Source organism: Bos indicus, chromosome 5, assembly GCF_029378745.1.
Source record: "Bos indicus isolate NIAB-ARS_2022 breed Sahiwal x Tharparkar chromosome 5, NIAB-ARS_B.indTharparkar_mat_pri_1.0, whole genome shotgun sequence".
NCBI lineage: Eukaryota > Metazoa > Chordata > Mammalia > Artiodactyla > Bovidae > Bos > Bos indicus.
This window is the reverse complement of record NC_091764.1, coordinates 76,384,153-76,407,213: the sequence shown is the minus strand read 5'-3', so window position 1 is coordinate 76,407,213 and position 23,061 is coordinate 76,384,153. Positions and strand designations below refer to the sequence as shown.

At 38.2% G+C, this 23,061-nt stretch overlaps 1 protein-coding gene across 1 annotated transcript in view; it reads right to left on the bottom strand.

The window, feature by feature from the left end:
- Positions 1-23,061, bottom strand: part of SYT10 (synaptotagmin 10) — a 116,518-nt gene that overhangs the window by 74,190 nt on the left and 19,267 nt on the right. Inside the window, exon 2 of the mRNA XM_070789803.1 lies at positions 6,536-6,893. Within this exon, the coding sequence (XP_070645904.1) occupies positions 6,536-6,893 (358 nt within the window). The remainder of the gene's footprint in view (positions 1-6,535; positions 6,894-23,061) is intronic.

The following is a 23,061-nucleotide window of genomic DNA, read 5'->3' as shown; positions in this document are numbered from 1 at the left end:
TTTCAGTTAACTCAGAAGCAATAGGGATAATTAATAATAACTTCATGCAGGCTGGTGGAGGATTAGCAGGAAGGATGCTGGCATGGTGACTAAACTGCAAGCACTCAAAAATGATATTTTATTTTCTTCCTTCCCCAACCTCTCATAAACAAGGAAATTCAAAGAGGTCAATGATATCAAGCTTATAGAAAAACTATGAATCTGTACTATACTTTTTCTCTTAAAAAATATGAGACATATGTACAATGCCATCTTTATATTTTTTAAGATTAAGAGAAAAAATGATTTTTTTCTGATTTAATTTCCTATAATTACTGAGAAATTCCTGGAGTATAAAATAGCAACCCACTCCAGTATTCTTGCCTGGAAAATTCCATGGACGGAGCCTCATGGGCTACAGTCCATGGGGTCACAAAGAGTCATACATGACTCGGTGACTCACTGACTGAGAAATTTAGTGCTAAAATGATGTGTTGTCACTCTTTACTGTATTTTATTTCTAGATAGCAATTCTGCATCCAAAACCAATTCTTCAAACATGTGTTCTCAGTATGTATTCTTTCATTCTCCCCTGCTGCTGCTGCTGCTGCTAAGTCACTTCAGTCGTGTCCGACTCTGTGCGACCCCATAAACGGCAGCCCACCAGGCTTCCCCGCTAGCTAGTGATAATTGGATAAGTTGTATGTTTACATTCAACAGATAATCTTTTGGAGATAGTGTTTTATTTTTCTGAGGTTTCCAAAAAAAACTGAGCAAAGAAAGGCAAGTTATTCTTATTGTACATGCTCAGTCATTCAGTTGTGTCTAACTCTTTGCAACCCCATGGACTGCAGTCTGCCAGGCTACTCTGTCCATGGAATTTTCCAGGAAAGAACACTGGAGTGGGTTATCATTTTATACTCCAAGACATTTCCCTGACCCAGGGTATGAACCCACGATTTCTGTGTCTCCTGCATTGGTAGGCAGATTATCACCTGAGAAGCCCAAGTTATCTTCATTAATTGAGTGTCTTTATTTGGGATGCACTTATCCACTAAACAATTTGATTAATTCTGAACACTAAGTTGATATATAGTCACAGACAGTATCAATATTTTTTTTTTAATGTCTTGTAGATTAATTGGATATTTTTACCCTGAAATTTCTGAGTATGTTAAGGCTTTATTAAATATCATATTTGGCCACAATTTGAAGTTTTGATAGTAATGATAATCATGTAACCACATGAAATAAACTTAAAGCATTTTTTCCTATAAAGAAGAAGCATATGGAATAATTATTTTAGAATTAACTATCTATAAATAAATTTAAATTAATGCATACTGGATCATAAAAGTGAATGGATGCAGTGCTCAGGAAAACCTGTCAACATAATAACATGAAGCACATCTAGGTTATAAAATTTAAATAGTTTGAAAAGTATAACACTTTCATCCATCCTCCTTACCCCAAAGTTCCTCATCCCTGAACTAACAATTATTCTTACCTATTTCACTGGAATTTATCTCAGAATGGTTTATTTATAGATACAATCTTTTTTTTTAATTTTACAAAAGATATATTGAATATTCTTTCAATCCTAGTAGTAAACATGACTCTTGCAGTTTTTCAACTTGATAGATTTCCAAATCCACAAAAAGTATGTCATATCAGAAAGCATGAATGCATCTTTGATTTAGAGAGATAGGAAGGTAAGATTAGGAAGTCAATTGTTTGGCAGAAAATATCACTTACCCTCATTGCTTTTGATTTTTACGATGTCCCTAGGGTAAAACTAGTTGTTACGTCTGGGAATCAGAGAAATACTGCTATTATTAGACGGTTATTATCAGAAACAATGTTACTATTACAATCAGTTAAGTTCAATTCAGTCACTCAGTCGTGTCCGACTCTTTGAGACCCCATGAATCGCAGCACGCTAGGCCTCCCTGTCCCTCACCAACTCGCGGAGTTCACTCAGACTCAGCCCATCGAGTAAGTGATGCCATCCAGCCATTTCATCCTCTATCGTCCCCTTCTCCTCCTGCCCCCAATCCCTCCCAGCATCAGGGTCTTTTCCAATGAGTCAACTCTTTGCATGAGATGGCCAAAGTACTGGAGTTTCAGCTTTAGCATCATTCCTTCCAAAGAAATCCCAGGGCTGATCTCCTTCAGAATGGACTGGTTGGATCTCCTTGCAGTCCAAGGGACTCTCAAGCGTCTTCTCCAACACCACAGTTCAAAAGCATCAATTCTTTGGAGCTCAGCCTTCTTCACAGTTCAACTCTCACATCCATACATGACCACTGGAAAAACCATAGCCTTGACTAGACGGACCTTTGTTGGCAAAGTAATGTCTCTGCTTTTGAATATGCTATCTACGTTGGACGTAACTTTCCTTCCAAGGAGTAAGCATCTTTTAATTTCATGGCTGCAGTCACCATCTGCAGTGATTTTGGAGCCCAAAAAAATGAAGTCTGACACTGTTTGCACTGTTTCCCCATCTATTTCCCATGAAGTGATGGGACCAGATGCATGATCTTTGTTTTCTGAATGTTGAGCTTTAAGCCAACTTTTCACTTTCCACTTTCACTTTTATCAAGAGGCTTTTTAGTTCCTCTTCACTTTTTGTCATAAGGGTGGTGTCATCTGCATATCTGAGGTTATTGATATTTCTCTCAGCAATCTTGATTCCAGCTTGTGCTTCTTCCAGCCCCCATTTCTCATGATGTACTCTGCGTATAAGTTAAATAAGCAGGGTGACGATATACAGCCTTGACGTACTACTTTTCCTATTTGGAACCAGGCTGTTGTTCCATGTCCAGTTCTAACTGTTGCTCCCTGACCTGCATACAGATTTCTCAAGAGGCAGGTCAGGTGGTCTGGTATTCCCATCTCTTTCAGAATTTTCCACAGTTTATTGTGATCCACACAGTCAAAGGCTTTGGCATGGTCAATAAAGCAGAAATAGATGTTTTTCTGGAAGTCTCTTGCTTTTTCCATGATCCAGCGGATGTTGGCAATTTGATCTCTGGTTCCCCTGCCTTTTCTAAAAACAGCTTGAACATAAGGAAGTTCATGGTTCACATATTGCTGAAGCCTGGCTTGGAGAATTTTGAGCATCACTTTACTAGCATGTGAGATGAGTGCAATTGTGCGGTAGTTTGAGCATTCTTTGGCATTGCCTTTCTTTGAGATTGGAATGAAAACTGACCTTTTCCAGTTCTGTGGCCAGTGCCGAGTTTTCCAAATTTGCTGGCATATTGAGTGCAGCAGTTTCACAGCATAATCTTTCAGGATTTGAAATAGCTCTACTGGAATTCCATCACCTCCACTAACTTTGTTCGTAGTGATGCTTTCTAAGGCCCACTTGACTTCACATTCCAGGATGTCTGGCTCTAGGTGAGTGATCACACCATCCTGATTATCTGGGTCGTGAAGATCTTTTCTGTACAGTTCTTGTGTGTATTCTTGCCACCTCTTCTTTATATCTTCTGCTTCTATTAGGTCCATACCATTTCTGTCCTATCTCGAGCCCATCTTTGCATGAAATGTTCCCTTGGTATCTCTAATTTTCTTGAAGAGATCTCTAGTTTTTCCCATTATGTTGTTTTCCTCTATTTCTTTGCATTGATTGCTGAGGAAGGCTTTCTTATCTCTCCTTGCTATTCTTTGCAACTCTGCCTTCAGATGCTTATATCTTTCCTTTTCTCCTTTGCTTTTCGCTTCTCTTCTTTTCACAACTATTTGTAAGGCCTCCCCAGACAGCCATTTTGCTTTTTTGCATTTCTTTTCCATGGGGATGGTCTTGATCCCTTTCTCCTGTACAATGTCACGAACCTCAGTCCATAGTTCATCAGGCACTCTATCTATCAGATCTAGGCCCTTAAATCTATTTCTCACTTCCACTGTATAATCATAAGGGATTTGACTTAGGTCATACCTGAATGGTCTAGTGGTTTTCCCTACTTTCTTCAATTTAAGTCTAAATTTGGTAATAAGGAGCTCGTGATCTGAGCCACAGTAAGCTCCTGGTCTTGTTTTTGTTGATTTATACAGCTTCTCCATCTTTGGCTGCAAAGAATATAACCAATATGATTTCGGTGTTGACCATCTGGTGATGTCCATGTGTAGAGTCTTCTCTTGTGTTGTTGGAAGAGGGTGTTTTCTATGACCAGTGCATTTTCTTGGCAAAACTCTATTAGTCTTTGCCCTGCTTCATTCCATATTCCAAGACCAAATTTGCCTGTTACTCCAGGTGTTTCTTGACTTCCTACTTTTGCATTCCAGTCACCTATAATGAAAAGGACATCTTTTTAGGGTGTTAGTTCTAAAAGGTCTTGTAGGTCTTCATAGAACCGTTCGACTTCAGCTTCTTCAGCATTACTAATTGGGCCATAGACTTGGATTACTGTGATATTGAATGGTTTGCCTTGGAAACGAACAGAGATCATTCTGTCGTTTTTGAGATTGCAATCAAATACTGCATTTCGGATTCTTTTGTTGACCATGATGGCCACTCCATTTCTTCTGAGGGATTCCTGCCCGCAGTAGTAGATATAATGGTCAACTGAGTTAAAGTCACCCATTCCAGTCCATTTGAGTTCGCTGATTCCTAGAATGTCGACGTTCACTCTTGCCATCTCTTGTTTAACCACTTCCAATTTGCCTTGATTCATGGACCTGACATTCCAGGTTCCTCTGCAATATTGCTCTTTACAGCATCGGACCTTGCTTCTATCACCAGTCACATCCACAGCTGGGTATTGTTTTTGCTTTGGCTCCATCCCTTCATTCTTTCTGGAGTTATTTCTCCACTGATGGCCAGTAGCATATTGGGCACCTACTGACCTGGGGAGTTTCTCTTTCAGTATCCTATCATTTTGCCTTTTCATACTGTTCATGGGGTTCTCAAGGCAAGAATACTGAAGTGGTTTGCCATTCCCTTCTCCAGTGAACCACATTCTGTCAGATCTCTCCACCATGACCCACCCATCTTGGGTTGCCCCACGGGCATGGCTTAGTTTCATTGAGTTAGACAAGGCTGTTGTCCTAGTGCGATTAGATTGACTAGTTTTCTGTGAGTATGGTTTCAGTGTGTTTGCCCTCTAATGCCCTCTTGCAACACCTATCATCTTTCTTGGGTTTCTCTTACCTTGGGCGTGGGGTATCTCTTCTCGGCTGCTCCAGCAAAGCGCATCCATTGCTCCTTACCTTGGATGAGGGGTATCTCCTCACCGCCGCCCTTCCTGACCTTCAACGTGGGATAGCTCCTCCAGGCCCTCCTGTGCCCATGCAGCCATCACTCCTTGGACCTGGGGTTGGTCCTGCCGGCCACGGCACCTGGCTTCAGGTGTGGGGTAGCTCCTCCCAGCCACAGCCCCTGGCCTCGGGCATGGGTTTGCTGCTCCCAGCCGCCGCTCCTGCCTCGGGTGTTGGGTAGCTCTTCCCGGCCGCGGTCCTTGGCCTCGGGTGTGAGGGCGTGGGGTAGCACCTCCCAGCCGCAGCCCTGGCTTCGGGCATGGGTTTGCTGCTCCTGGCAGCCACCCCTGACCTCAGACTTGGGTAACTCTTCTCGGTCGTTCCTGCGCCGGCGCAGCCTGGCACTCTCGGCCGCTGCCCCTGACTTCGGACATGGGGTAACTCTTGGCCACCGCCCTTCGGGCATGGGGTCCTCCCGGCTTCTGCCCCTGACCTCGGAAGTGGGGTAGCTCCTCTCCGCCTTGCTTTAGTGCGCCGGTCACAGCCGCCCGCGCTTTAGTGCACCGGTCGCAGCCAACATGTTGGTTTTTCATGGTAAAGATCGAAGACCATACTTAGTAGAAAAAAATCTTTTCATAAGAATCTTTTCCCATTTACAGTTAACACAATTTGAAATACACTATAGCAAATTATTTTTGTTCACATAAACTTGCTGATTTTTCCAGGCTGAATTAAAATGTACCTCCTTAAAATGTATCACTTTAAGGAGGTTTCCCTGTGGCTTCCCTTCATGTACACTCTTGCTATGTTCATGATACTCACCAAAGCTGTTGTGGAATTTACCATAATAGTTTGGTCTATGAGTTACAATAAGCAATGAAATTTTCTAGCAGTTTATGGTATAGGTGCTAAACAAGTGTAAACTAAACATTAGCCTCTGTTACTCAGTTTTGACTGTGAACTTGTAGATGATTTAATGGAACACAAGGCAAATGGCTGATTTATTTATTGGTTGTATTAAACTAAATCAAAAGACTGGAGATCAACCAAAAATATTTCAAAGGAAAAAGCCAATAAATAAATCTCTAATTAGATTATTTTAATGAAACCTCTACCTTTCATGGTACCACTCTCTGTCTGACTTTGTCCTCAAATTCTTTGTCTTCATCCCTATTTATTCTGTCCTATCAATTCCCTCCTTACTCTATTATTTATTTTCCTCTTTCTCATTTCTCTAGTTTGTCTTTTCTCCTTTCCCACCTCAGTTTTTCTCCCTTAGAAAATCATATACAACACACACAAATACAGACACACACACAGCCCAAAGAGTTTTGTTTATTTGATCTTTCCTTACCGGGATGAAGATGTAGGCTCAGTTGTTTGTCTTTGCACACGTGCATGTTTAATTACATGTTCTTTTACAGCAGTTTGGACTTCGGCTGGGATATCAGGGGAAGTGTGGCTGATTTTTATTGCAGGCTCAATAACTTTTGGTGCTGGTTCTCCATTTTCTTTAATCTCTTTTTTCTCTTCAGTCTCAAAAACTTCAGTGGGAGCACTTGACATGCTCTGTGGTAGAGTACTGACATTGAAAGTCATGGGTTTGCTCTTCCAGAAAGGCCAGCATAACTTCCAGAAGACAAAAAGTGAAACAACCAACAAGGCCAGGCCACAAAAGCTGACAACAACTGCTAACAGGCTGACTGAAATATCTGGAAAAAAATTACAATGTAGGAGAAATATTAAGTCATTGATAATGTATATAGCAGAGCAGTAATTGTGGGATAATGTGATATTATGGTTATTATTAATAGTATGCCGATTTAGAGTTTCAATAATCTACTTTTAAGTAATTTCGTAAGGAGGAAATATTAATAATTATGTTTGTTCTCTATGTTTGCATCTTATTCCTGCCCTGGAAATAGGTTCATCGATACCATTGATGACATAAATGGGTGGGATGGTGGGAGGTGGGAAGGAGGTCCAAGAGGGAGAGGAAATATGTATATTTACATATAGTTCATTCACTTAATTGTACAGAAGAAACTAACATAGTATTATAAGCAATTATACTCCAACTATATATATATATATACACACACGCATATATATGTATATATATGTATATATGTATATGTATATATATATATATATATATATATATATATATATATATATATATATATTCAAAGGAAAAAATTGAAAAATTCTATCCCAGGAAGTTTCCAGTTGTATACAAGAAAAGCATGATATATACATATCATTTCCAAGTATAGTACAAGGGGGTCCAAGAGTTTGCAAAATGAAGGTTAGCTCCTTGCAACCTACCTTGAAGTCATGAAGCTTAACATGCTCTAAGACTGTATTTAACGAGAAAGCCTTCTGTTGGCTTCATCTTTGATCTACAGATGTAACCTTTTTACTCTCTAAGCAGTAATAATGTTAAATATTTGTATAAGCAGCTTTCTGTGGTCTAAATGAGAATGTGTGTGTGCTAAGCAGCTTCAGCCATGTATGACTCTTTGTGACCCTATGGATCATAGCCTGCCAGGCTCCCCTGTCCATAGGATTCTCCAGGCAAGAATACTGGAGTGGGTTGCCATGCCCTTCTCCAGGGAACCTTCCCAACCCAGGGATTGGACTCATGTCTCTTATGTCTCTTGGACTGGCAAGCAGCATCTTTACCACTAGCACCACCTAGGACACATTACTAATAGAGAATGAGTACACAATTAGTTGTATTTTCAAACTCCATGTGTGTGTATGTACTCAGTCGCTCAGTTATGTTGGAGTATTTGTGTCCCCATGGACCCACCAGGCTCTTTTGTTCATGGAATTTTCCAAGAAAGAATACTGGAGCAGGTTGCCATTTCCTAATCCAGGGATCTTCCCAACCCAGGAATCAAACCAGCATGCATCTCTTGCACTTCCTGCATTAGCAGGCAGATTCTTTACCACTGTGCTACCTGGGAAACCCCTCTTCAAAACTCCATAGGGCCTTTCTAATAAGCTCGAGTGCTCCTAACTTCTGAAGTCCAAAATTGGTTAATAATTTGCTAAGGAATTTTAAAATATTCTTATTTTTAAATAATTACAAAATTAATATATGTATAAAATAATTAAAAGGAATACAATAAAAAGTTAATAAGATTATATAAATAAATAAATGGGAGAGAAATCACAAATCTCTCATGCAAAATCATGCCAAGGAGTTTATGTAGATACTCTGCCCTCAAAGAAGTGGAAAACAGCTCTCTACTCCTTAACTGTGGGATGTACAAAGTGACTTCCTCCTAATGAGTACTTCCTCCTAATGAGTACCTAAATGAGTACCTTTTGTATGAAAAGGGGCAAAATGGTATAATTTTCCACAGGAGACATTTGAAAAATACAGACCTCATCCAGGTGATCAAGGGGAACATCAACAGTGACAAATCATGGCAATAGCCTTGATATGATGTGATGAATATGGCACATTATCTCTGCAATCTGTCTCCCCAAATTAATAACCCAGATCTAATCATGAAAAAAAAAATAATAAAATTTGAGTATAGGGACATTCTACAAAACACCTGACCAGTACTCTTCAAAACCCAATGTTGTCAAAAAAAAAGGAAGTCTGAAAAACTGTCATACTGTCATTTCTCAGAGAGACTGAGACATGATAATTAAATGTGATATGGTAATCTAGATGGAATTATCCTAGTCTCCTTTGCCTTCTCCAACCTGAAATAAATACAATATTGTAAAGTAATTAGTCTTTAATTAAAATAAATAAATTTAAATTAAAAAAATAAAGAACATTATGAAAAAGGAAATCTGAATAAAGTATGGACTTCAGTTAACAATGTATCAATACTAGTTCAGCAACTGTAACCAAATACATTAGTATTTCACATACTAATGTAAAATGTTAATAATAGGAGCAACTGAGTGTGGGGAATATGGAAACTCTGTACTGTCTTCCCAAATGTTTCTGTACATTGAAAACAGTTTCGAAAAGTAAAATCCATTGAAGCATGTTAAGAATATCCCTCTACCAATTTCCATTTTCACCTTCCTAAAATTACAAATGTTAGCAATCTGGTGCTGCAGCACTCTTTTTTTATATATAAATTTATTTATTTTAATCGGAGGCTAATTACTTTACAATATTGTATTGGTTTTCCCATACATCAACATGAATCCACCACAGGTATACACATGTTCCCCATCCCGAACCCCCCTCCCACCTCCCTCCCCATACCATCCCTCTGGGTCATCCCAGTGCAGCAGCACTCTTAAAGTTTGGAAGACTAAATAGATATCCCACGAAGAACTTTTCTAGACTTAGATAACTATATACTTTTATTACACAACTTTGTTTAGCATCAGTGTCAAATATAACTCTTAATTTCTTTTGTTTCTCTGTTTTAAATAAAATATGTTAGGGATATAACATAGACTGAATTGTGTCTGTCCCTCCACCACCTCTAAATCCATATGTTAAAGTCCTAACACCCAGGACCTCAGAATATGACTGTGTTTGGAGATGGGCCTTTTAAATTAGTAATTAAGGCAAAATGAGGTCATATGAATGAGCCCTAGCGCAATATATCTGAGGTGCTTATAAGAAGAGGAGATAAAACAAAGAGAGTCATAGAAGGAAGACCATGTAAGGACCCAGGGAAAAGGTAGCTATCAAGAAGCCAATGGGGAGAGGACTCGGAAGAAATCTACCCTCCTGACAACTTATCTAAGACTTCTAGTTTTCAAAACTCTGAGGAGTAAGTTTCTGTTGTTTAAGTGACCCATTGTAGTACTTGGTTATGGAAGCCCTAGCAAACTAAAGAACAAATCTAATTTCTTTTAATAACCATTGTAAAACACCACTCCTTGAAAGCAACCAGTAACCTCAGTTTGGTGTGACTCTGTCCAGCCCAAGCACTAATAAACAAAAATATCTCTTAAGTAATCATAAAGTATAGAATTTTAAATATAGAATAAAATATAGAAATGCACTGGAGGAAGAAATGATAACCCACTCCAGTATTCTTGCCTTGAGAATCCCATGAACAGTATGAAAAGGCAAAAAGATATGATACCATAACACAAGCCCCCAAGATCAAAAGTTGTCCAATATGCTACTGGGGAAGAGCAGAGAACAATTACTAATAGCTCCAGAAAGAATGAAGTGGCAGGGCCAAAGCAGAAATGATGCTCAGTTGTGGTTGCGCCTGGTGGTGAAAGTAAAGTCCAAGCTATAAAGAACAATATTGCATAGGAACCTGGAATGTTAGCTCCATGAATCAAGGTAAATTGGAAGTGGTCAAATAGGAGATGGAAAGAGTAAACATTGGTATCTTAGGAATCAGTGAACTGAAATGGACAGAAATGGGAAAATTTAATTCAGATGACCATTATATCACTACTGTGGGCAAGAATCCCTTAAAAGAAATGGAGTAGCCCTTATAGTCAACAAAAGATTCTGAAATGTAGTACTTGGGTGCAAGCTCAGAGAGATCTCAGTTTGTTTCCAAGATAAATCATTTAATATCACAGTAATCCAAGTCTGTGTCCCAGCCATTAATGGTGAAGAAGTTGAAGCTGACTGGTTATGAAGACCTACCATACTTTCTAGAACAAAAAGCAAAAGATGTCCTTTTCATTATATCAGATTGGAATGCAAAAGTAGGAAGTCAAGAGATACCCAGAATAACCAGCAAGTTAGGCCTAAGAGTACAAAATGAAGCAAGACAAAGTTTAACAGTTTTTCCAAGAGAACACACTGGTCATAGCAAACATCCTTTTCCAACATACCATGAGACATGGACATCACCAGATGGTCAATATGGAAATCAGAGCAATTATGTTCTTTGCAGCTGAAAATGGAGAGCTATATACAGTCAGCTAAAACAAGACTATGCCAAAGCCTTTAACGGTGTGGATCACAATAAACTGTGGAAAATTCTGAAAGAGATGGGACTGCCAGACCACCTGACCTGCCTCTTGAGAAACCTATATGCAGGTCAGGAAGCACCAGTTAGAACTGAACATGGAACAACAGATTGGTTCCAAATAGGGAAATGACTATGTCAAGGCTGTATATTGCCACCCTGCTTATTTAACTTATATGCAGATTACATCATGAGAAACGCAGGGCTGGAAGAAGCACAAGCTGGAATCAAGATTGCTGGGGGAAATATCAATAACCTCAGATATGCAGATGACACCACCCTTATGGCAGAAAGTGAAGATGAACTAAAAAGCCTCTTGATAAAAGTGAAAGAGGAGAGTGAAAAAGTTGGCTTAAAGCTCAACATTCAGAAAACAAAGATCATGACATCTGGTCCCACCACTTCATGGGAAATAGATGGGGAAACAGTGGAAACAGTGTCAGACTTTATTTTTTGGGCTCCAAAATCACTGCAGATGGTGACTGCAGCCATGAAATTAAAAGATGCTTACTCCTTGGAAGAAAAGTTATGACCAACCTAGATAGCATATTGAAAAGCAGAGACATTACTTTGCCAACAAAGGTCCGTCTAGTCAAAGCTATGGTTTTTCCAGTGGTCATGTATGTATGCGAGAGTTGGACTGTGAAGAAGGCTGAGTGCCGAAGAATTGATGCTTTTAAACTGTGGTGTTGGAGAAGACCCTTGAGAGTCCCTTGGACTGCAAGGAGATCCAACCAGTCCATTCTAAGGGAGATCAGCCCTGGGATTTCTTTGGAAGGAATGATGCTAAAGCTGAAACTCCAGTACTTTGGCCATCTCATGCGAAGAGTTGACTCATTGGAAAAGACTCTGATGCTGGGAGGGATTTGGGGCAGGGGGAGAAGGGGACGACAGAGGATGAGATGGCTGGATGGCATCACCGAATTGATGGACATGAGTCTGAGTGAACTCCGGGAGTTGGTGATGAACAGGGAGGCCTGGCGTGCTGCGATTCATGGGGTCTCAAAGAGTCGGACACGACTGAGCGACTGAACTGAACTGAACTGAAAACAAGATCTGCAGTTGGCCCAAATCATGAGCTCCTTATTACAAAATTCAAGCTTAAATGGAAGAAAATAAGGAAAACCACTAGATCATTCAGTGAAAGTGTTAGTCACTCATGGTATGACCTAAGTCAAATCCCTTGTGATATATAGTGGAGGTAACAGATACATTCAAGGGAGTAGATCTGATAGAGTGCCTGAATAAGACAGAAATTTGTAACATTGTACAGGAGGCAGTGACCAAACTATTCCAGAGAAAAAGAAATGCAAGAAGGCGAAGTGGTTGTCTGAGGAGGCTTTACAAATAGCTCAGGAAAGAACAGAAGTGAAGGGCAACGGAGAAAGGGAAAAATATACCCAACTGAATGCATAATTCCAGAAAATAACAAGGTGAGACAAGAAGGCCTTCTTAAATGAATGATTCAAAAAAATAGGGGGAAATAGTGGAATGGGAAAGATGACAGGTCTCTTCAAGAAAATTAGAGATATAAAAGGAATATTTCATACAAGAATAGGCACAATAAAGGAGAGAAATGGTAAGGACTTAATAGAAGCAGAAGATTAAGAAGAAATGGAAAGAATACTCAGAAAGGTGTTAATGACCCAGAGAAGCACTGTGGTTTGATCACTCACCTAGAGCCAGAAATCCTGGAGTGGGAAGTAAAGTGGGCCTTAGGAAGCCTTACTATAAACAAAGTTAGTGGAGGTGATAGAATTCCAGCTGAGCTACTTAAAATCCTAAAAAATTTCATTGCTGTTAAAGTGCTACACTCAATATGTCAGCAAATTTGGAAAACTTGGCAGTGGCCATAGGGCTGGAAAAGGTCCGATTTCATTCCAATCCTAAAGAAGGGTAACGTTAAAGAATATTCAAATTACTGCACAATTGCACACATCTCACATGCTAGCAAAGTAATGCTCAAAATTCTCCAAGCCAGGCTTCAACAGTATGTGAGCTGTGAAATTCCAGATGTTCAAGCTGGATTTAGAAAAGGCAGAGGAACCAGAGATCAAATTGCCAACATTTGTTGGATTGTGGAGAAAGCAAGGGAGATCCAGAAAAACATCTACTTCTGCTTCATTGACTAAAGGCTTTGACAATGTAGACCACAACAAACTGTGGGAAATTCTTAAAGATATGGGTATACCAGACCACCATACCTGACTCCTGAGAAACACATATGCAGGTCAAGAAACAACAGTTAGAACTGGACATGGAACAACTCCATGTATTTGTGCATGCTATGTCGCATCAGTTGTGTCCAACTCTTTGAAACCCTATTGACTGTAGCCTGCCAGGCTCTTCTGCCATGGGATTCTCCAGGCAAGAATACTGGAATAGGTTGCCATGCTCTCCTGCAGGGGATCTTCCCAACCCAGGGATCGAATCTGTATCTCCTGGGGCTCCTGCATGCAGGTAGATTCTTTATAGTGAGCCACCAGGGAAGCCCACATGTATGGAAAAACTGACCAGTTCAAAATTGGGAAAGGAGTACAACAAAGCTGTACATAAGTCTTATTTAACTTATATGCAGAATACATCACAGAAAATGCTAGGCTAGATGAATCACAAGCTGGAATTGAGATGTTTGGGAGAAATATCAACAACCTCAGATATGCAGATGATACCGCTTTAATGGCAGAAAGTGAAGAGGAACTAAAGAACCTCTTGATGAAGGTGAAAGAGGAGAGTGAAAAAGCTGACTTAAAACTCAACATCAAAAAAACTAGGTCCTATCATTTCATGGCAAATAGATGGGGGAAATGTGGAAACAGGATCAGATTTCACTTTCTTGGGCTCTAAAATCAATGTGGATGGTGATCGCATCCATGAAATTCAAAGACACTTGCTCCTTGGAAGAAAAGCTATGTCAAACCTAGACAGTGTATTAAAAGGCAGAGATATCACTTTGCTGACAACATTCTGTGTACTCAAAGCTATGGTTTTTCCCGTAGTCATGTTTGGATGAGCTGGACCATAAGAGTTGGACCATGAGTGTTGGACCATAAAGGCTGATCACTGAAGAATTGATGCTTAAGACCTGTGATGTTGGAGAAGACTCTGGAGAATCCCTTGGGCAGCAAGAAGATCAAACTAGTCAGTCCTAAAGGAAATCTATCCTGAATATTCATTGGAAGGACTGATGCTGAAGCTCCAATATTTTAGCCACCTGATGCAAAGAGCTGACTCATTGGAAAAGACCCTGATCCTGGGAAAGATTGAGGGCAGAAGGAGAAGTAGGTGATGGAGGATGAGATCATTGGATGGCATCACTGGCTCAGTGGACATGAGTTTAAGCACACTTAGGGAGCTAGAGATAAACAAAGAAGCCTGGTGTGCCTCAGCTCATGGGTTCTCGAAGAGTCGGACACGACTTAATGACTGAACAACAACAACAACAGATATTTCAAAACAGAACACAGACTCACTAATAAAAACATCATGTAAGTTTACCAGTTCCTACAATTTCAGAGAAATATTATTTTACTTTTATTTTCATTGACCTGATAGGGAAATGATTGGTAGTTTTATCTTTCTGTAATTAGTGAGACAAAATGGTTCTGCTTTAATTCTCAATCTATTGCTGATGCAAATCCATTCAGAAATTGAAATAATTCTAAGTTTTTATTGCTTCTTAATTATATGAATAAAAATTAATTTTAACATGCTATATATACAGAAATTAATTTTTCCTTCATTTTTCAATTGAAGCTAAAGCTACATAGATTATAATTTACATTTATATTCCATTGGTGAGGAATGTGTGATCATATTTTATATTTTGTAGTTTATTTTTAGCACTATAACTTGAGTAAAAGAGAAAAAAATATAAAATCAATATGCTTCCTGATTTTTAACTACAATTTTGAAATAAAGGAAGCCTATGATTTGCTTCATAATCTTCATATATTTTAAGCCCCACTTACATATTTTTTCTGGATATTTTAACCCAGTTAACTTCTTCAGTGGCTAAGTTCTGCTCAGTTGGAGCTAAAGCCAAGATATAAGGAGACGGCAGGACAATGTGGGATAGGAGAAAGGACAGAAACAGTTTTCAGTCTATAACTGAAAATACCCCCTTTTTTAGGTTCTTTTACCCAATTTCAATGTGTGTGTGGGAGGAGGGGTGATTCACAAACCACAAACAATTCTCTGGATACCAATTGTGTTCTTAAAATTCAACTCAATTCTGATGGTTGACTACCTGGAGGTCGCATCAAATTCCACAGGTTAAGGGTTCAGTCCCAACACACTGTCCCTCTCCCTTCTGATGCCAGTAGCAAACATAGGTTGTCACCTGTGGGATTCTGACCAACTGGCAAAAGATTGGAGGAGGTTCCCACCACCTATTCCTTAGGTTTGATTAATTTGCCAGACAAGCCTATAGATCTCAGGAAACTTGTTTATTTACCAGTTTATTAAAAGAAGATATAACTCAGGAATAGCCAGATTGAAGAGTTCATTGGGCAAAGTATTGAGAAAGCTCTCATGCCCTCTCAGAGCACACTGTTTTCAAATTTCTGCATGTTTAACATAGAAGCTCTCAAACCCCATCCTTTGGGGTTTTTATAGAGGCTTCAAGATACTGGCATGGCTGAGTAAAAAAACTGCCAGTGGTTCAACCTCCAACTGATTCAACCTCCAGCCCTTCTCCCCTGCCAAAAGTTCAGCAGGGGTGGAACTAAAGTTCCAGTCCTCTAATACATGGTTGATCTTCTGGAAAACAGTACCCAACCTTAGCTGGGATCCAAAAGTCATGCCATTAACCTAACAAGACACTTTTATGGCTCTCATCACTGAAGAAATTCTAAGGTTTTGGGGAGCTGTGAGCCAGGAATTGTGGACAAAGACTAAATACATATGCACAATATCACACCTCTCTTCTCACTGTTCTTGGTCATGTATTTAATCCAAACCAAATCACTTTTGAAAGTGACAGCCTATACTATCAGTAATACCGGGATAGGAGGAATAAAGTTATTATTAATTTATATATTATATTATTATGCATCTTAGATAAACTGTGTTCCTACCTCTTTTAGCCTAACATCCTCCCAGGTCACCTTAGTCAATCTGGATCAAATTAAAACTTTGCATAACATTCCACAGTGTCCTGTGATTTGACCCCTGGCTACTGACCCAACTTCATTCGTCTGTCACTCTCTTGCCTATTCTCCTCCTCCGGGCTACATATTACTCTCTCACGATTTCTGCTCAGTCTGTTTCAAGTGGCTCCATTGTTTTCTCTTATCTGTCTGCCTGGCAAATTTGTATTCCTGCTTCAATAACCAGATCCAGTAGTATCTTTCCCTGCAGCTCTTTCTGCCTCCTCTGTTCCTAACGGCTTTTAAAGCACACCCACCACCACAGCACTAGTATAGTAACAGTAATAATTTTTTGGCCGATAATTTTTATCCTAAATGCTTGGGATACAATGGTTTCAAAACTTATTTTCTTTTGGATATTAGAAAGGTATTATGGTAAACATTATCAGGGATAACATCTAGTAACCAAATACATTAATAGATATGTAATGAAATATATGAATTAGGCACAGTGAATGGGATCACTGAAGACCATAAGCAACTTAATGTCAATTTAGGTAAGATATTGGTGCCAAATTGGACAATTTACAAAATAATTTTCAGTTTTTTGAGGTTTGGAGGTTTAATAATTGTGGATAAGGGATTGTGAATATGTGTTTATTTTGCTTCTCCAAGTGTTCCCAGCCTAAAAATAAACTCACTTCCTTTATTTACCTTTTTTAGTGTTTAGTATATATCACACAGTCAAAAAATATTTATGGGGCTTCTGAAAACATATTAGGGGAATTATCTAAAAAGATATGCCTATGTACTTCAAGACAGCTGGATAACTAAGAGTTGAGGGATATGAAAGGAATATGCAGAAATTCTTATACTAGGAAAATAGTATAATTATACTATGAAACCATTTTGACCTGGGTTCAAATGTCAGCCCCACCATTGTGTAGCTTCGGGCAACTTGTTTAGACTTTAAGAATCTTAGTATAATTGAGGAATTTATGTTTTTGTTTCATAGGAATGCTGTGAGTTTTACATAAGGAAATGTATGTAAATTATTTATCATCATAGTTTGCAACAACTATGGGTAACAACAACATAGTAAGGGCAACAATGGGTTGTTACTATTATCAACTTTTTTTTTTCTTTCTTTAAACAAGAGTACCTAGGGGAAAGGAGGCATAGGTATGGAATGAGTATGGATTGAATGGTGATTCACAGATTAATAAGAAGAGAAACATCTTCCAATGTTATTTTGGTACTAAAAGGAGTGAATTTATTTATATTAGAGACCAAGATTTCTAAGTAAAAATTATTTTTTCAAGAAGCTAATAAATAACATTCTATTTTTCTACCCAGTTGTGCTCAGAGAAACTGTTCAACCAGGTAGCAATTATAATAAAAGTGAGTATAAGCTTAGTTAGTTCAGTCACTCAGTCGTGTCTGATTCTTTGCGACCCCATGCATGCCAGGCCTCCTTGTCCATCACTAACTCCCAGAGTTTACCCAAACTCATGTCCATTGAGTCGGTGATGCCATCCAGCCATCTCATCCTCTGTCATCCCCTTCTCCTCTTGCCTTCAATCTTTCCCAGCATCAGGGTCTTTTCCAATGAGTCAGCTCTTCACATCAGATGGCCAAAGTATTGGAGTTTCAGCTTCAACATCAGTCCTTCCAATAAACACCCAGGACTGATCTCCTTGCAGTCCAAGGGACTCTTTTCTTTTTTTTTAATTAGAGGCTTTACATTAAGAGTCTTCTCCAACACCACAGTTCAAAAGAATCAACTCTTCTTAGGTCTGTTAGAAAGTGGACTTGCTAACAAATCACCTTGAATTAATTAGACTTTCAGATACAGCCAGAAGCCTGGCTGGACAACCACAAGTATTCTCCATGAGTACTTGACCCTATAAAATTTACTACATGAAGGAGTAGAGAATATCCATCAATGAATAGGGAAACAGGTAAGTCATGTCTTAGGGATAGGGTAAGCTAAGATTCCATGATTATCTTATCTTGTAGCTTCTTCCATCCAGAAATGCAAAACGAGGGGAAAGGGCTTTTCCCACAACAGGAAAAGGTGAAAGGAGTTTCATTAATTAGAATTTCTTTGAGAAAAATAAAACTAAAATTATAAAAACAAGCTTATTGCATTATATATTTTTACATTTCTTATTATTGCAATTATGACAAATAAGAGTATTTCAAAAACAAAACCAAGAGTTTAATTATTAGGTCTTTACGACGTTTTCTTCAACAAAATTTGTTAAACAAGATAAAGACTCTGACTATCAAAAGATTAAGGGAGCTTAAAAAAGATTAAGGGAGGATTTGTGAGAATTTATAAAGTCATCAAAATGTTTAAAAAAAAATTTTTTAATGCTTGTTTTTCAACATTTAACTATGACATAAAGGATGTTATGAGTTTGGACTTAGTTCAAATTGAAAGATGTAGTCCCAGAAGCATTTTTATGTCAAGGTATGAAATGGTTAAATATGCATTTCATAAATAACACTCTGGCTGGGGAGAAAATAAAAGTGGAGACCAGATGAGAAGAGAAAAAATAGTTACCGATTATAGTAGTCATCCACATGAGAGATGAGAGTATTTCTGAACAAGAGTGGCTAGAATGGGAAAAAGAGCACATTTTAGAGGTATTTGGCAAGGCAAGGGGCTAGTGAGGAGTGTGAAGATTGAAGAACAAGAATGTGATTCATTGGGAGACAAACAGGATGATGAAGTAAGGAAGACCATGACTTCAACTATGTTGGGTTTAGACCATATATTAATAATAATACTCAACATGCAAGTAGAAATTTTGAGTAAGCTGTTGGTCATATATGACTGCAACTGAAAATAAAATTGAAGGACTTCTTTAAACAGAAGAATCTGAATCCATGACAAAGAAGGTTAAAGCTCCTCAACAGAATCCTGAAGACATCAATAATTAAAGAAAGAAAGAGAAATTTAAAGAACAAAGAGCCTGCATATAAGACTGAGAAAGAGTAGAGACATGAAAAAAATGAGGTCAAGGTGCTTTCATAGAAGTTTGGAGAGTATTTATAAAGTGATAAGTAGTATAAGAAGTTAAAATAAGTTCAATCAAAACTAAGGTAGATAAGTAAATATTAACTTAAACAAGTAAGTCTGCAGTGAATTCAATGAGACTAGTGCAGCAGAGACTGTGTTAACCAGATGAATGTAGTTTAATGAATGAATGAGAGTGAGGATGTGAATTCTATGAGTATAGATAGTTCTTTCAAGATATTGTATTTAGGAAAGGAGGAAAGAATCACTCTTGGAGTGAAGTAAGCCAGAAGGAAAAACACCAATACAATATAATAACACATATATATGGAATTTAGAAAGATGGTAACAATAACCCTGTGTACGAGACAGCAAAAGAGACACTGATGTATAGAACAGTCTTATGGACTCTATGGGAGAGGGAGAGGGTGGGAAGATTTGGGAGAATGGCATTGAAACATGTAAAATATCATGTATGAAACAAGATGCCAGTCCAGGTTCGATGCACGATACTGGATGCTTGGGGCTAGTGCATTGGGATGACCCAGAGGGAGGGTATGGGGAGGGAGGAGGGAGGAGGGTTCAGGATGGGGAACACATGTATACCTGTGGCGGAATCATTTTGATATTTGGCAAAACTAATACAATTATGTAAAGTTTAAAAAATAAAAAAAATAAAAGGAAAAAAAAAAAAGAATCACTCTTGGAATTGATGTTTTTAATGGGTGTTTTTAATTAAAATGTGCAATATTTCATCACGGTTTATAATTTATGGGAAAGTAGTACCAGATAAGGAGAGAAAGAAAATCAAGCAGAGTGAATAATTAATAAAGTCACATAAAAGGTGATGATGGATGGAATCTGAAGCAAAGATGAAAGAACTCTATCACTTCTTCCTTTTCAAGAAAAAGAGTATAGTTCTGAAGTCAAATTCTATAAGTATAGGCAGGAATTCAAGAGAATTCTTGTTTATAATTTTCTCTCCAAATAGGAGTTAGAGTCAACTACCAGTTATTTTGGGATGTTGGAAAATAATTTGGAATATTTAAATACAGTGGGGAAAATTTGATACATGAACTTTAGAGAATAGGAGAAAATGGAATAGGAAAACACACGACATCTGGTCAGAACTGAGGGTTCTTTTGCAACTGAAGACTAAGAGTGATACTAGCCTGCCTGGTTTTAAAATCTTCTAAATATTCAGGTTCTTTGGTGTAGGAATAAAGAAGCAGATGAATTTATCCATGAATGAGCATCTTCTATCCTCCCAGAAGAATGTAATAAACCTCAAAGGAGAAAGTGATTGCAATGATTAAATGATGTATCATAAGCACGATGCAATATTTATTGACAGGGAATTCACCTAGAGGTAGAAAATTGAATGGAGTTTCCAAATGCAAAAGAAGAAAGCACAGGAGCTTTTGGTTGGGGTTTGGAATATTTGGATTTATAATTCTAAAATAGTACTTTTAACATAATGACAAGTGTTTGGTAATGATCATGAAAGAAATGAAGTAAGGTGGAGATGAGATCACTGGAGGGAGATGAATATGAATGATTTTCCTTCACCACACAGACTTTGAAGTTACCCATTGTATAATGAATAAACTTGATGAGTAGGATCTCTGTAGCTCAAACTTTCAATGTCTCTGGATAATTAAAAATAACCCATTATATACCATGCATCCAATTATATCTTAGTAAGAATTGAAGTTAATGAAATTTCAAAAATTAAATTAGGCTCAAGGATAATCAGGTTTAATATTACACAAACCCTGATTTGATTACATACATATGCATAACTATTGCTTCTACCTCTATGTGTCTACTTATCTGTCTGGCTGGCTGACTCTTCATATGTAGCTATAAAGATCTTATTCTTTTATCATGCCTTAATAGCTCAAAATAAAGTCAGAGAGTTCTGGGGAAAAAAAAAAAAAAAAACCACTCTCATCAGAAAACATAATTAGCAAAAACATGCTAAGTCCTCATAAGCTTTTAATAAACCAGGATTTTGCTAATTTCTAACATTTGCATGGTCTTAATTACTATAAATTGTAAATACTGTTAGGACTAAGTACGTATTATCCATGCAGATGGCTACAATGATGCAGAAAATCATAGACCAATTGCTATTCTCTCGATTCCAATTACTACTGTACCACTTTTTTAAATTTAAAAATTCTAGTTCTTTAATTTCTCAAAACGTACAAATAAGTAACTTCTCAATTAATCAGAAATTATAATTTATTGTAAATTGCAAATCTTTTGTTTCTTTGGTTGTCCTCATTGTCCATATAGTCAAAGCTATGGTTTTTCCAATAGTCATGTATGGATGTGACAGTTGGACCACAAAGAAGGCTGAGCGCCGAAGAATTGATGCTTTCGAACTGTGCTGGAGAAGATTCTTGAGAGTCGCTTGGATTGCAAGGAGAGCAAACCAGTCAATCCTAAAGGAAATCAGTCCTAAATATTCATTGGAAGGACTGATGCTGAAGCTGAAGCTCCAGTACTTTGGCCACCTGATGTTAAGGACTGACTCATTGGAAAAGACCCTGATTCTGGGAAAGATTGAGGGCAAGATAAGAAGGGGGTGACACAGGATGAGATGGTTAGATGGCATCACTGACTCAATGGACATGAGTTTGAGCAAAGTCAGGTATATACTGAAGGACAGGCAAGTCTGGTATGCTGTTGTTTATGGGGTTGCAAAGAGTTGGACAAGACTTAGTAACTAAGCAACAACAACAATATGGTATTATTATTATAATGCCACATAATTCTGATTTCTACAACAAGGGACCAAATTGATAGTAACAAACAAAATAGAAGTTTATTTCTCTCTCATTTAATTAATTGGTCCAGTATAAGCAAGTCATGGTAAACACATCAGCTTAAGTGTCTGAAATCCTGTTTTTCCCATGTTTTTGCTTTACTATTCAAAGGTTTTTGCCTCTTCCTTAATGTCCAAGATGCAAGCTTACATGTCTACATTCCAGGCAGCTGGATGAAAAATAACAAGGGAGAAAGGAAGGTAATGGTGTGTCCTTTCACTTCAAGGGAAAAATCTAGAAGTAGTGCACATCACTGCTGCTAATATTCCGACAATCATAACTTACTCATGCGATTGTACCAACCTATAAAGTATGCTGAAAAAAGCTGTCCTTTTTAAAGTTTTTTTTTTTTTTTTTTAATAATGCTGCCACATACCAAACTAAAACTAAAGGATTCTAATGCTGTGAAATAGAAGGGGGAAATGAATACTAGGAAACAGCTATCAGTCTCTTCCTCAACCATAAATCCAATACATAATCAACCAACCTATTACTGTTGCAACAATGCCTCTTAAAATTTCTATTTTAATTGTTATTGACTATTGCCTTTTTCCAGAGAAGGCAATGGCACCCCACTCCAGTACTCTTGCCTGGAAAATCCCATGGACAGAGAAGCCTGATAGGCTGCAGTCCATGGGGTTGCTGAGTCAGACACGACTGAGCGACTTCACTTTCATTTTTCACTTTCATGCATTGGAGAAGGACATGGCAACCCACTCCTATGTTCTTGCCTGGAGAATCCCAGGGACGGGGGAGCCTGGTGGGCTGCCGTCTATGGGGTCGCACAGAGTCAGACACGACTGAAGTGACTTAGGAGCAGCCGTAGCAGCAGTGTGCCTTTTTTTTGAATTTTAGTAAATGATAGAAACTTCATATCATTACCATATTTAATTGATTATAATATGCATATTTTTGACATTTCAGTTTTCGAAATAAGAATGTATCAGTATCAATGACCTGTTACAACTACTAGTAGTCATTAAGTAATTGTGTCA